The sequence below is a fragment of the Schistocerca serialis genome, chromosome 10 (assembly GCF_023864345.2).
Source record: "Schistocerca serialis cubense isolate TAMUIC-IGC-003099 chromosome 10, iqSchSeri2.2, whole genome shotgun sequence".
NCBI classification, from domain to species: Eukaryota; Metazoa; Arthropoda; class Insecta; order Orthoptera; family Acrididae; genus Schistocerca; species Schistocerca serialis.
This window is the reverse complement of record NC_064647.1, coordinates 121,073,520-121,089,053: the sequence shown is the minus strand read 5'-3', so window position 1 is coordinate 121,089,053 and position 15,534 is coordinate 121,073,520. Positions and strand designations below refer to the sequence as shown.

The 15,534-nt window shown below is 46.1% G+C and overlaps 1 protein-coding gene, 1 non-coding gene and 1 pseudogene across 2 annotated transcripts in view; 2 read left to right on the top strand and 1 right to left on the bottom strand.

Moving 5' to 3' along the window:
• The window catches only part of LOC126424971 (uncharacterized), a 248,448-nt gene extending 237,635 nt beyond the window's left edge, over positions 1 to 10,813 (bottom strand). The window contains exon 1 of the mRNA XM_050087853.1: positions 10,583 to 10,813. Coding sequence (XP_049943810.1) covers positions 10,583 to 10,633 — 51 coding nt within the window. The 5' untranslated portion in view covers positions 10,634 to 10,813. The remainder of the gene's footprint in view (positions 1 to 10,582) is intronic.
• On the top strand, positions 6,260 to 6,376 carry LOC126425473 (5S ribosomal RNA; annotated as a pseudogene).
• Trnat-ugu (transfer RNA threonine (anticodon UGU)) lies at positions 8,752 to 8,825 on the top strand. Its single transcript has one exon. It is a non-coding gene; the product is annotated as a tRNA-Thr (tRNA).
• Positions 10,814 to 15,534: the final 4,721 nt, after the last annotated feature.

Genomic DNA, 15,534 nt, shown 5'->3' with positions numbered 1-15,534 from the left:
CTAGTAGAAATCCTTGGGTAACAGAAGAAATATTGAATTTAATTGATGAAAGGAGAAAATATAAAAATGCAGTAAGTGAAACAGGCAAAAAGGAATACAAACGTCTCAAAAATGAGATCGACAGGAAGTGCAAAATGGCTAAGCAGGGATGGCTAGAGGACAAATGTAAGGATGTAGAGGCCTATATCACTAGGGGTAAGATAGATACCGCCTACAGGAAAATTAAAGAGACCTTTGGAGATAAGAGAACGACTTGTATGAATATCAAGAGCTCAGATGGAAACCCAGTTCTGAGCAAAGAAGGGAAAGCAGAAAGGTGGAAGGAGTATATAGAGGGTCTATACAAGGGCGATGTACTTGAGGACAATATTATGGAAATGGAAGAGGATGTAGATGAAGATGAAATGGGAGATATGATACTGCGTGAAGAGTTTGACAGAGCAATGAAAGACCTGAGTCGAAACAAGGCCCCCGGAGTAGACAATATTCTATTGGAACTACTGACGGCCGTGGGAGAGCCAGTCCTGACAAAACTCTACCATCTGGTGAGTAAGATGTATGAAACAGGCGAAATACCCTCAGACTTCAAGAAGAATATAATAATTCCAATCCCAAAGAAAGCAGGTGTTGACAGATGTGAAAATTACCGAACTATCAGCTTAATAAGTCACAGCTGCAAAATACTAACACGAATTCTTTTCAGACGAATGGAAAAACTAGTAGAAGCCAACCTCGGGGAAGATCAGTTTGGATTCCGTAGAAACACTGGAACACGTGAGGCAATACTGACCTTACGACTTATCTTAGAAGAAAGATTAAGGAAAGGCAAACCTACGTTTCTAGCATTTGTAGACTTAGAGAAAGATTTGACAATGTTGACTGGAATACTCTCTTTCAAATTCTAAAGGTGGCAGGGGTAAAATACAGGGAGCGAAAGGCTATTTACAATTTGTACAGAAACCAGATGGCAGTTATAAGAGTCGAGGGGCATGAAAGGGAAGCAGTGGTTGAGAAGGGAGTAAGACAGGGTTGTAGCCTCTCCCCGATGTTGTTCAATCTGTATATTGAGCAAGCAGTAAAGGAAACAAAAGAAAAATTCGGAGTAGGTATTAAAATTCATGGAGAAGAAATAAAAACTTTGAGGTTCGCTGATGATATTGTAATTCTGTCAGAGACAGCAAAGGACTTGGAAGAGCAGTTGAATGGAATGGACAGTGTCTTGAAAGGAGGATATAAGATGAACATCAACAAAAGCAAAACAAGGATAATGGAATGTAGTCTAATTAAGTCGGGTGATGCTGAGGGAATTAGATTAGGAAATGAGGCACTTAAAGTAGTAAAGGAGTTTTGCTATTTGGGGAGCAAAATAACTGATGATGGTCGAAGTAGAGAGGATATAAAATGTAGGCTGGCAATGGCAAGGAAAGCGTTTCTGAAGAAGAGAAATTTGTTAACATCCAGTATTGATTTAAGTGTCAGGAAGTCATTTCTGAAAGTATTCGTATGGAGTGTAGCCATGTATGGAAGTGAAACATGGGCGATAACCAGTTTGGACAGGAAGAGAATAGAAGCTTTCGAAATGTGGTGCTACAGAAGAATGCTAAAGATTAGATGGATAGATCACATTACTAATGAGGAAGTATTGAATAGGATTGGGGAGAAGAGAAGTTTGTGGCACAACTTGACCAGAAGAAGGGATCGGTTGGTAGGACATGTTCTGAGGCATCAAGGGATCACCAATTTAGTATTGGAGGGCAGCGTGGAGGGTAAAAATCGTAGAGGGAGACCAAGAGATGAATACACTAAGCAGATTCAGAAGGATGTAGGTTGCAGTAGGTACTGGGAGATGAAAAAGCTTGCACAGGATAGAGTAGCATGGAGAGCTGCATCAAACCAGTCTCAGGACTGAAGACCACAACAACAGGGATCCCATCGCTCGAGCAGTACTCAAGAATAGGTCGTATTAGTGTTTTATAAGCGGTCTCCTTTACAGATGAACCACATCTTCCCAAAATTCTACCAATGAACCGAAGACTACTATCCGCCATCCCCATAACGGCAATTACATGCTTGTCCCACTTCATATCGCTCTGCAATGTTACGCCCAAATATTTAATCAACGTGACTGTGTCAAGCGCTACACTACTAATGGCGTATTCAATCAGTCAATCATCCAGACTGTTGCCCCTGCAACTATTGAAAAGGCTGCTGCCCCTCTTCAGGAACCACACGCTTGTCTGGTCTTTCAACAGATACCCGTCTGCTATGGTCCCACCAACGGTACGGCTATCTGTACCGCTGAGGCAGGCAAGCCTCCCCATTAATAGTAAGGTCCATGGTTCATGGAGGGAGGGGGGGGAGGAGAATATTTTTGGGGGACCGGGTGGGGGAGGGAGTAAGGCCTTGTAAATGTGGAGAGGTAGTGCGTTAATCGCCAGTGAAACAGTAATAAATTAAATGCAAGCATGCAAAATGGCATGAATTGTCAGATAGTTCGTGGGATGGAGTTTCATGCTTGTTGCCCTTGATCGATCAAGGCAGAGGCGGTTAATACTGGTTCTACATCTACATCTACATGGTTACTCTGCAATTCACACTTAAGTGCCTGGCAGAGGGTTCATCGAACCATTTTCATACTACTTCTCTACCATTCCACTCTCGCATGACACGCGGGGAAAAGAAACACCTAAATCTTTCTGTTAGAGCTCTGATTTCTGTTATTTTATTATGATGATCATTTCTCCCTATGCAGGTGGGCATCAACAAAATATTTTCGCATTCGGAACAGAAAGTTGGTGATTGAAATTTCGTAAATAGACCTCACCGCAAAGAAAACCGCCTTTGTTTCAGTGGCTGCCACCCGAACTCGCGAATCATTTCAGTTTCAGTGACACTCTCACCCCTATTGTGCGATAACACGAAACGAGCTACCCTTCTTTGCACTTTTTTGGTGTCCTCCGTCAATCCTATGTGGTAATGATCCCATATGGTGCACCAATATTCCAGCAGAGGACGGACAGGTGTAATGTTGGCTGTCTTTTTAGTGGGTTTATCGCATGTTCTAAGTGTTCTGTCAACAAAGCGCAGTCTTTGTTTCGCCTTCCTCACAATATTATTTATGTGATCTTTCCAATTTAAGTTGCTCGTAATTGTAATTCCTAGGTATTTAGTCGAATTGACAGCCCTTAGATTTGTGCAATTTATCGTATACCCAAAATTTATCGGATTTCTTTTAGTACCCATGTGGATGACGACGCAGAATTGTTTGTTTAGTGCCAATTGCCACTTTTCGCACCATACACAAATTCTCTCTACATAATTTTGTAATTGGAATTGATCATCTGATGAGTACAGCGTTACATCGTTATCTGCAAATAATCTAAGGGGGTTGCTCAGATTATCACCTAGATCATTTACGTAAATCAGGAACAGCAGAGGGCCTATCACACTACCTCGAGGAGTTGAGGAGCACCAAATATCACTTCTGTTCTAATCGATGATTTACCGTCTATCACTACGAACTGTGATCTCTCTGAGAAGAAATCACAAATCCAGACACATAAATGACACTATACTCCATATGCACGCAATTTTATTAATAGTCGGTTGTGAGGAACGGTATCAAAAGTCTTCTGGAAATCTAGGAATATGGAATCGATCTGAGATCCCTTGTTAACATCACTCATTACTTCATGGGAATAAACAGCTAGCTTTGTTGCACAAGAACGATATTTTCTGAATCCGTGTATTTATGCATCAATAATTCATTTTCTTCAAGGTAATTCATGATGTTCGAGTACAGTAATACTCGAAAATCGTACTGCAAATTGAGGTCAGTGATATGGGTCTGTAATTCAATGGGTTACTCCTATTTCCCTTCTTGAATATTGGTGTGGCCTGTGCCACTTTCCAGTCTTTAGGAACAGACCTTTCGTCAAGTAAGTGGTTGTAAATGATTGCCAAACAAGGCGCTATTGTGTCTGCATACTGTGAAAGGAACCTGACTGGTATACCATCTGGACCGAAAGACTTGCCTTTCTAAAGTGATTTGAGTTTACGGTATATTGATAATTTTTACTTATGGACCGTCTGACAGCAACTGAATAAAACACAATTTTAGTGCCATACGCGTTTCGCCTTTATTTTCTGCAAGGCATCATCAGTGGCAGGTTGCGTGGACAATTTCTTATATATTACGCTGCTGTTGCATTTTTCGTGTTGTTCTTCTTCTTATGAATGCCAATTTGCGGTTTTTGTTCCACATTCCACAGCACTATGAACTGAACGCTTGTTCCAATGCAATGTAAGAAATTGTCCACCCAACCTGCCACAGATGATGACTTGCAGAAAATAAAGGCGAAAACGCGTATGACACTAAAACTGTGTTTTATTCAGTTGCTGTCAGACGATCCATAAGTAAAAATTATCAATGTACCGTAATATTACACGCAACTGAGGAAGACAGGACTACAAAAGTTGATCTGAGTTGTTTAGCAACGCCTAAGATATCTAGTTTTATGTCACTGATGCTAACAGCTGTTCTGGTTTCGAATTCTGGAAAATTTACTTCGTCTTCTTTCGCGAAGGAATTACGGAAAACTGTATTTAGTAACCATCATCGGTAACATTTCCATCGCTGTCGCGCAGTGACGGTATTGACTGTTCTTTGTGGACGACGTTGGAGTTGACATCGGATGATGTCCCCTACGTGCTGGACTGGTGACATATTTGGTGATCCAGCAGACCAGGGCAACATGTTGGCACTGCAGAGCATGTTGGGTTACAACAGCGGCATGTTGGCGAGCGTTGTCGTGTTGGAAAACACACCCTGCAATGATGTTCGTGAGTGCCAGCACGCCAGGTAGAATCACAATTTGTAGTCAAGGCGCGTTGGATAACTACGAGAGGGCTCTTGCTGTTATACGAAATTCTACCTGAGGCCATACCTCCACGTGTATGTCTAGTAAGTCTAGCATGCAATGAGCTTGGTTGCAGGCAAGCCCTCAACTAACCTCGTTCTAACCAACACACTGCCATCACTGGCACCGAGGCGCAACCAGCTTTCACCAGAAAACGCAACCTACCTCCACCCTGCCCTCCAATGAGCTCTCACTTGACACCACTGAAGTCAGAAAACGGCGATAGTTTGGGTTCAGATGAATGCATACCACAGCGCGTCTGGTTTGAAGCTTTCCTTGAAGTAACAAATTTGTAACAGGTCCTCGTGTCACTGTGCTTCCAATCACTGTTCAGATTGCTGCTGAGACTTTGCATGATGTTCCACTGGTCCTCTCTCTCGGTAGTGCCACATGGCCGTCCGGAGCCAGGTCTTCGTGCGGCCGTAAATTCTCGTTATCACCACCCCCAGCAGTCATGTAGAGTGGCTAAATTCGTGCAGAGTCTTTCTGCAATAACGCGGAAGGAACATCTAGCCTCTCGATAAAACTCAGTGATGTGTTATCATCAGAATGAGACTTTCACTCTGCAGTGGAGTGTGGGCTGATACAAAAATTCCTGACAGGTTAAAACTGTGTGCCGGATCGAGACTCGAATTTGGGACCTTGCCTTTGGTGGGCAAGTGCTCTACCATCTGAGCTACCCAAGCACGACTGACGCCCCGTCCTCACAGCTTTACTTCCGCCAGTACCTCGCCTCCTACTTTCCGAACTTCACAGCTCTCCTGCGAACTTTGCAGAACTAGCACTCCCGGAAGAAAGGAAGTTTAATATCAGCGCACATTCCGCTGCACAGTGAAAATCTCATTCTGGAAACATCCCCCAGGCTGTGGCTAAGCCATGTCTCCGCTATATTCTTTCTCCCGGGAATGCTAGTTCTGCAAGGTTAGCGGGAGAGCTTCTGCGAAGTTTGGAAAGTAGGAGACGAGGTACTGCAGAAGTAAAGATGTGAGGACGGGGCGTGAGTCGTGCTTGGGTAGTTCAGACGGTAGAGCACTTGCCCGCGAAAGGCAAAGGTCCCGAGATCGAGTCTCGGTCGGGCACACAGTTTTAATCTGCCAGGAATTTTCGTTACTTATTATATTGGAACAACTTTTCATGATTCTGTTTGACATTCCTTCAACACGACGTGAGGAGATTGTAGCCATCTGGCATGGAGAGTCGCGCGGGATTAGCCGAGCGGTCTACGGCGCTGCAGTCACGGACTGTGCGGCTGGTCCCGACGGAGGTTCGAGTCCTCCCTCGGGCATGGGTGTCTGTGTGTTTGTCCTTAGGATAATTTAGGTTAAGTAAAGTGTAGGCTTGGCAACGGCCTTGCCGCAGTGGATACACCGGTTCCCGTGAGATCACCGAAGTTCAGCGCTGTTGGGCGTGGCCGGCACTTGGATGGGTGACCATCGAGCGGCTATGTGCTGTTGCCATTTTTCGGTTCAAATGGTTTAAATGGCTCTGAGCACTATGCGACTTAACTTCTCAGGTCATCAGTCGCCTAGAACTTAGAACTAATTAAACCTAACTAACCTAAGGACATCACACACATCCATGCCCGAGGCAGGATTCGAACCTGCGACCGTAGCAGTCGCGCGGTTCCGGACTGCGCGCCTAGAACCGCTAGACCACCGCGGCCGGCCCATTTTTCGGGGTGCACTCAGCCTCGTGATGCCAATCGAGAAGCTACTCGACCGAATAGTAGCGGCTTCGGTCAAGAATACCATCACAACGACCGGGAAAGCGGTGTGCTGACCCCATGCCCCTCCTATCCACATCCTCCTCTGAGGATGACACGGCGGTCGGATGGCCCCAGTAGGCCACTCGTGGCCTGAAGACGGAGTGCTTTAAAAAAAGTGTGTAAGCTTAGGGACTGATGGCCTTAGTAGTTAAGTCCCATAAGATTTCACACACACTTTTTATTGTGGGGGGTGGGGGGGGGGGATGGAGACGCTTGGCTGATACGCTTACAACTCTTGAGAAAGAGCCCAAGGACTTGTTGTGATGGGCGAATAACGATGATCCAGTAAAACCAACATATCTGGGACGCTCATTAAGAAATGAACACATTATTTTTGTCGCCCAATTTCGGTTGAGAAAATGCGGTATTTGTCGTTGGACATAGTGAAGTATTCTTGCTTCAGCGCCTATAGTTTCATGAAGTTCCCACAGGAGTTGGCGCTATAAGTAGCCTTCAAAATGGCGTCTGTAACGGAGGCGCCTTCCAAGCAGAGAACTGTGCTTGAGTTTCTTCCGGTGCAAAACTATAGCACCGCAGGTATTCATAGGCGCTCGTAGAATGTCTAGGGAGTTCTGGCAGTGAACAAAAGGACGGCGAGTTGTTGGGCGAAGCTTCTGTCATCATCACAACAAAGTCGCGCTAACCTGTTTCATTTTCTGTGCTCCGGCCAACCGTACACAGTTGTGACCCCTGGAACGTTAGGACGTGTGGACACTCTCATTCGAGGTGGCCGGTGGATCACAATGCAACACCTCGTTTCCCAACTGGGCGTCTCCGTTGGTAGCGCTGACAGACTCGTCCACCAGTCGGGACGCTGGACTTCGCACCTTCCGACGTCCATGTATTTGGCCCAGTGAATGATGCACTCCGCAGGAAGTAGTACGTGAGGTTATTAATGCAGGAAGACGTAACCTCCGAGTGGTGGCATGCCGTCATAAAGGCCCTTCCAGTAAGGTGGCGTAAGGCTGTCGCATTGAACGGAGATATCTGCGTCTACATCTACACAGATACTCCGCAAGTAACCGTACAGTGCACCACTACTTGTCATTTCCCATCATGTTCCACTCGCAAACCACGCGGCTGCTACGGTCGCAGGTTCGAATCCTGCCTGGGGCATGGATCTGTGTGATGTACTTAGGTTAGTAGTTCTAAGTCTAGGGGACTGATGACCTCATATGTTAAGTCTCATAGTGCTATGAGACATTTGAACCATTTTGAACCACTCGCAAAGAGAGCGAGGGAAAAACGACTGTGTGTATACCTCCATATGGGCCCTAATTTATCATACGTTATCTTCACGGTCCTTAGGCGAAATGTACGTTGGCGACAGCAGAATCGTTCGGCAGTCAGCTTCAAATGCTGTTTCTCTCAATTTTCTCAATAGTGTTTCTCGGAAAGAACGTCGCTATTCCCTAAAGGGATTCCCATTTGAGCTCTCGAAGCATCTCCATACACTTACGTGTAGTTCGAGCCTGCCGGTAACAAATCTAGCAGGCCGCCTGTGGATTGCTTCGACGTCTTCCTTCAATCCGAGCTGGTACGGACCCCAAATACTGTAGCAGTACTAAACGAAAGGTCACACCAGCGTCCTATTGCCGTCTCCTTTACAGGCGAGTCACTATTTCATATGTTTTTGCATGGAAATAATGTGAGGTATTGGAATCCCGAATGAAGCTAACCTGCGTTCAGAAAAAATTGTGTTTCATTTCTTACTGGTCGCCTGTGGTTGACCACGCAAAGCCCTAATTTCGAATTAGGATTTTGCATAGTCAACCTCACGATTTTTATATACTAACATTGTATCTGCTCTTTCGGACATGTCCGAAAGAACAGATACCATCTTAGTATACATATATAGTTAAGGCTCACCGGTCATTTGACCATCTTCTTCTTCTGTGCGAATGCACAAACAGTGCCCGAACTCTTACGGGAATCGGCAATGTGCCGCGTGTAATGAGTATAATCGGCGGGGGCCCTACGAATGTAATACGGGACAATACGTTGAGAATGTGGGATTCGCCGGAGGCTTGCCAGAGATAAATCCCTGCAGTCGCGCTGTCCTCTGTGTCCTCGATGGCTTAGTTGGATAGAGCGTCTGCCATGTAAGCAGGAGATCCCGGGTTCGAGTCCCGGTCGGGGCACACATTTTCATCTGTCCCCGTTGACGTATGTCAACGCCTGTAAGCAGCTAAGGGTATTCATTTCATTGTAATTTCACAGGGTTTTTACCTCTTGATCGAACCAGGCCTCGGAAGGCCCAACAGTACCGACCGGCCGCCGTGTCATCCTCACGCGACGGGCGTCACTGGATACGGAGGGGCATGTGGTTAGCACACCGCTCTCCCGGCCGCATGTAAGGCTACGAGACTGGAGCCGCTACTTCTCAGTCAACTAGTTCCTCAGTTTGCTTCACAAGGGCTGAGTGCAGCCCGCTTGCCAACAGCGCTCGGCAGTCCGGATGGTCACCCATCCAAGTGCTAGCCCAGCCCGACAGCGCTTCGGTGATCTGACGGAAACCGGTGTTACTACTGCGGCAAGGCCGTTGGCTCGGGATTTTACCAGATATACGTGAAATATTAAACACATTCTGGTCAGGTAATCAGAAGCTTGGATTTGCTTTGTACTCGTTGTTGTTGTCTTCAGTCCTGAGAGTGGTTTGATGCAGCTCTCCATGCTACTCTATCCTGTGCAAGCTTCTTCATCTTCCAGTACCTACTGCAACCAACATCCTTCTGAATCTCCTTAGTGTATTTATCTCCCGGTCTCCCTCTACGATTTTTACCCTCCACGCTGCCCTCCAATGCTAAATTTGTGATCCCTTGATGCCTCAGAACATGTCCTACCAACTGGTCCCTTCTTCTTGTCACGTTGTGCCACAAACTCCTCTTCTCCCCAATTCTATTCAATACCTCCTCATTACTTATGTAATCTACCCATCTAATCTTCAGCATTCTTCTGTAGCACCACATTTGGGAAGCTTCTATTCTCTTCTTGTCCAAACTATTTATCGTCCATGTTTCACTGCCATACATGGCTACAGTCAATACAAATATTTTCAGAAACGACTTCCTGTCACTTAAATCTATACTCGATGTTAACAAATTACTTTTCTTCAGAAAAGCTTTCCTTGTCATTGCAAGTCTACATTTTATATCCTCTCTGCTTCGACCATCATCAGTTATTTTGCTCCCCAAATAGCAAAACTCCTTTACTACTTTAAGTGTCTCATTTCCTAATCTAATTCCCTCAGCATCACCCGAATTAATTCGACTACATTCCATCATCCTCGTTTTGCTTTTGTTGATGTTCATCTTATATCCTCCTTTCAAAACACTGTCCATTTCGTTCAACTGCTCTTCCAAGTCCTTTTCTGTCTGTGACAGAATTACAATGTCATCGGCGAACCTCACAGTTTTAATTTCTTCTCCATGGATTTTAATACCTACCCCGAATTTTTCATTTGTTTCCTTTACTGCTTGCTCAATATACAGATTGAATAACATCGGGGAGAGGCTACAACCCTGTCTCACTCCTTTCCCAACCACTGCTTCCCTTTCATGCCCCTCGACTCTTATAACTGCCATCTGGTTTCTGTACAAATTGTAAATAGCCTTTCGCTCCCTGTATTTTACCCTTGCCACCTTTAGAATTTGAAAGAGTGTATTCCAGTCAACAGTGTCAAATGATTTCTCTAAGTCTGCAAATGCTAGAAATGTAGGTTTGCCTTTCCTTAATCTTTCTTCTAAGAGAAGTCGTAAAGCCAGCATTGCCTCACGTGTACTCGTTAATACTACTGTTTAAAGAATCGTAGTTGGTGGGGGGAGTGGGGGGTGGGGGAAGGGGCGTTCATGGTAATGACTGAAAGTTATAACCATCGATACAGCAAGTGCCGGCTTACCTGTGGAGCCACGCCGTTCTCAGAGGAAGTAGTCTGCTGGTCGACATCCATCCTGCTGGTTTCAGTACTGCAGCAACTGCCACTGACGCCGCGGTTCGCGAGTTTTTGGACGCTTTCGCCGATCTAGTCGGACTATGGATAAGCCGCGCGTGTTCCGAATGAGGCGCGAACCCGGCCTGCAGTGTGTGTGGGACAGAGTGGACGACGCGTCAGACTGTCCGTGACGTCGCAGAGGGAGCGCCTCGGGCTGCGGTCCGACAGCCGGCGGTGTGGGTGGGGGAGAAGGGGGGCGTCCAGTCGCCTACCTTACGTCGTGGCCGCGGAGTGGGGGCAGCGTGTGTCGGCGCGACTGCCGAGTGACCTCCAAGGCTGCAGCGGCCGCGCAGCCGGTGCGCTGTCCACCCACTCCTCGCCAGCACGCACCTCCGTGGCCGAGATCTTGTAAACTTATCCGCATTATCAGTACGCCACCTAATACACATTGGTTGGAAAAGGAATCGCAACGCCACTTACGAAGAAAAGTGAAATATACATTTGCCTAGGTAACATACACTACTGGCTACTAAAATTGCTACACCAAGAAGAAATGCAGATGATAAACAGGTATTCATTGGACAAATATGTTATACTAGAAGTGACATGTGATTACATTTTCACGCAATTTGGGAGCATATACTGAGAAATCAGTACCCGCAACAACCACCTCTGGCCGTAATAACGGCCTTGATACGCCTGGGCATTGAGTCAAACAGAGGTTCGATGGCGTGTACAGGTACAGCTGCCCGTGTTGCCTCAACATGATACCACAGTTCATCAAGAGTAGTGACTGGCGTGTTGTGACGAGACAGTTGCTCGGCCACCATTCACCAGACTTTTTCAGTTGGTGAGAGATTTCGAGAATGTGCTGGCCAGGGCAGCAGTTGAACAGTTCCTCTATCCAGAAAGGCCCGTGCAATACCTGCAACATGCGGTCGTGTATTATCCTACTGAAATGTAGGGTTTCGCAGGTATCGAATGCAGGGTAGAGTCACGGGTCGTAACACATCTGAAATGTAAGGTCCACTGTTCAAAGTGCCGTCAGTGCGAACAAGAGGTGACCGAGACGTGTAACCAGTGGCACCCCATATCATCACGCCGGCTGATACGCCAGTATTTCGATGACGAATACACGCTTCCAATGTGCGTTAACAGCGATGTCGCCAAACACGGATGTGACCATCTTGATGCTGTAAACAGAACCTGGATTCATCCGAAAAAATGATGTTTTGCCATTCATGGACCCAGGTTCGTCGTTGAGTACACCATCGCAGGCGCTCGTGTCTGTGATGCAGCGTCAAGGGTAATCGCAGCCATGGTCTCCGCGCTGATAGTCCATGCTGCTGGAAACGTCGTGGAACTGTTCGTGCAGATGGTTGTTGTCTTGCAAACGTACACATCTGTTGTCTCAGGGAACGAGACGTGGCTGCACGATTCGTTACAGCCATGCGGTTAAGATGCCTGTCATCTCGACTGCTAGTGATACGAGGCCGTTGGGATCCAGCACGGCATTCCGTATTACCCTCCTGAAACCACCGATTCCGTATTCTGCTAACAGTCATTGGATCTCCACCAACGCGAGCAGCAATGTCGCGATACGATAAACCGGAAGCGCGATCGGCTACAAAGCGACCTTTATCATAGTCGGAAACGTGATGGTACGCATCTCTCCTCCTTACACGAGGCATCAAAACGACGCTTCACGAGGCAACGCCGGTCAACTGCTGATTGTGTATGAGAAATCGGTTGGAAACTTTCCTCATGCCAGCACGTTGTAGGTGTCGCCACCGGCGCCAACCTTGTGTGGATGCACTGAAACGCAAATCATTTGCATATCACAGCATCTTCTTCCTATCGGTTTAATTTCGCGTCTGTAGCACGTCATCTTCGTGGTGTAGCGATTTTAATGGCTAGTAGCGTATTTAAGTCATTGACATTGCAACACCACAGGTTAATGTAAACGGGAAAGAAAGCACTGCAAATGTGGCATTCCGGTACACAGATAACCGGCGTAACCGCCAGAATCTTCAATGGAAGCATTCAAAGGTCCATTCATGGTGTTGTACAAGTGCCGGGTGTCAGTTTGTGTGATAGGCGCCATGACTATTGGAACTGGTCTGTCAGCACAGGGATGTTGAATGCAGCTTATAAATCAGAGTAGAGTTGTCGTCCGATGACGTCACACACGCTGTTATTTGGAGACAGATCTGGTGATCGAAAAGGCAAAGGCAGCATGTCGACACGCTGTAGAGCGTGCTGGGTTGCCAAAAGAGTACGTGGGCGAGTGTTATCGTGTTGGAAAACTGCTCCTCGAATGCTGTTCATGAACGGCAGGACGACAGGTCGAATCCCGTATTGACGTACAAATTTCCAGTGAGGGTGCATGGGAGGACCACGAGAGTGCCCCTCTTGTCATACGGAGTCGCACCCCAGACCACAGCGCCAGGTGCAGTTCCCGAGTGTCTAGCGCGCAAGCATGTCGGTTTACTGCCGTTACCGGCAGCGAGGCGAAACCAGCTTTCGCCAGCAAACCCAACAGACCTCCCACTGCCCTCCGCTGAGATCTCGCTTGACATCACGGAAGTCGCAGATGGCGGTGGTTTGGGGTAATTGGAATGTACACTACAGGGCGTCTGGCTTGGACTGTCCTTGCAGTAACCGATTTGCAACAGTTCGTTGTGTCACTCTGGTGCCAACTGCTGCTCAAATTGCTGCTGCAGATGGAGTACGGCGTGCCGGAGCCACGTGCCAGAGACTATGGTCTTCGCTCTAGGTACTGCCACGTCGCCGTCCGGAGCCAGGTCTTCTTGTGGCGTTACAGTCTCGTGACAACCGCAGCCAGCAATCATGTACAGTGGCTACATTCTTGCCAAATCTTTCTGCACTATGGCAAAAGGAACTTCCAGCCTCTCGTAGCGACATTACTCGACTTCGTTCAAACTTAGTGAGGTGTTGCTAATGGTATCTTTGTGGTCTTAAAAGCTTTCTTCACTAACATCAGCTGACGACGTCTATGGCTCTGAGCACTATGGGACTCAACTTCTGAGGTCATTAGTCCCCTAGAACTTAGAACTAGTTAAACCTAACTAACCTAAAGACATCATACACATCCATGCCCGAGGCAGGATTCGAACCTGTGACCGTAGCGGTCTTGCGCTTCAAGACTGCAGCGCCTAGAACCACACGGCCACTTCGGCCGGCTGACGACGTCTAATCTTAAACGTAACTACCGCTCAAAAGCGTTACTGCTTGTATTTAAAGCAAACGTAATTTGCATCCTTATACTGGCGATACTAGCGCCGCTCTTACACGACTGCTGCGAAATGTGAATAAACATTATCTCTGAGATGCAGAAACACGCATACCAACCTTCGTTTACGTTGCACGATTCCTCCTTGGTGCTGCGATTTCTTGCCCCGACAGTATGTGTTCCAAAACGCCTCTGTGAAAACGAGGAGTCATACCTCATACCTCGGATTACACTGTCGGTAGAAAAGTATGATTCTGAGTTTTCAGTAGCCATTGGGCTAGGGACCATTTGCATAACCAACAGAGGGATCGGCTTACTGTAACTATCCTACAGTACAGGGATCAAAGTATGAATATTACACACTTCCTCCTGCTTAGGCAAATGGGCCTAATGGTTTGATAATTTTTTGCATTTTATCTGATCTACCTTGGACCTTAAGGGGCACATCGAGTCACCATTAGTTCATGGATGGTTCCTTAGAAAACATAAACGAGGATTTTACAATTTTTTCGTATCCAAACTGAGCTGTGGAATCCATAACGACTAAACACAGAGAATGGCTCAAGTTTTTACAGTATATTCCTAAAAACCTGAGTTCAAACAACCCTAAAAAATATTCTTGGTTTCTTTATCCTTTTTCGAGATACAGTGGTCCCAAGTTACTAGTTATGGGCAGTTCCTTAGAAAATCCCCCTGCCCATCCCCCCCCCCCCCCAAAAAAAAAAGTCATCTTGCCATTTTTTTTCGCACCAAAACCAAGATGCGAATTCCAAAATGGATTTAGACAGCAAATTCCTAAGGTCCCGATGTGGGGCAACTTTGAAAATTTTATTACTATATTTATGCGAGATGTAGAAGTTGAAATTTACGTAAAATACGCACGTAAAATCCGGTGTAACGCGAAATCTAAATAATAAATGACTACAGACAACTGTTCAGATTTTAACGTTGTGTTTTCTAGAATTTATCTGCAAGTGCCGTCTTTTCGTTTTGAAAACTCTTTATCCGATATCGAGAAACATCGGTTTAGGGTACTGAAACGGAGCCGCGAATTCCAAGACGGTTAAGCACAGAAAATTGCTGTAATTTTTACTATATATTCTTAAGATCCCTATATCGAACATCCTTGAAAATTTTCCTGATATCTTTATCCGTTTCCGAGAGTTACTGACACTTAAACTACATACGAAGAATCCGCTATGACGCGAATACATTGATTATAAAGTAACATAGCACGGAGAAATATGATGTAAAGTGCCTTCAGTATCATCAGAGAGGTTCTGGAAACCCGATGTTGTACTATTGAAGCAAATGCAAAATTTTCGTGCACGTAAATTCCGGTGTGAAGCGAAAAACTTCTTTTGCACTGTTTCCGTTTCACGTAAGGAAAGGATTAAAACTTTTTCGGACCCATATAGTTCCTTTTATATGAATACCATGGCGTGCAGTGGCAGAGAAAGAAAGAAACCAGTGGAAAAGTGTTCCACCACAGCTTAAAAAAGAGGACTATGCTCCTGTTTAAAAGATTGTCTGAAGTGCGGGCCACCAGCTGATTCATTCAACGCCCCTCAGCGTCTTTAAAAACGTTCCTAAAATTCTGGGATGAAAATATTTTGGCGCCTTTTATCTGAGAGAGGACGCAGCGGCAGTGGGAAAGAGACGGAAG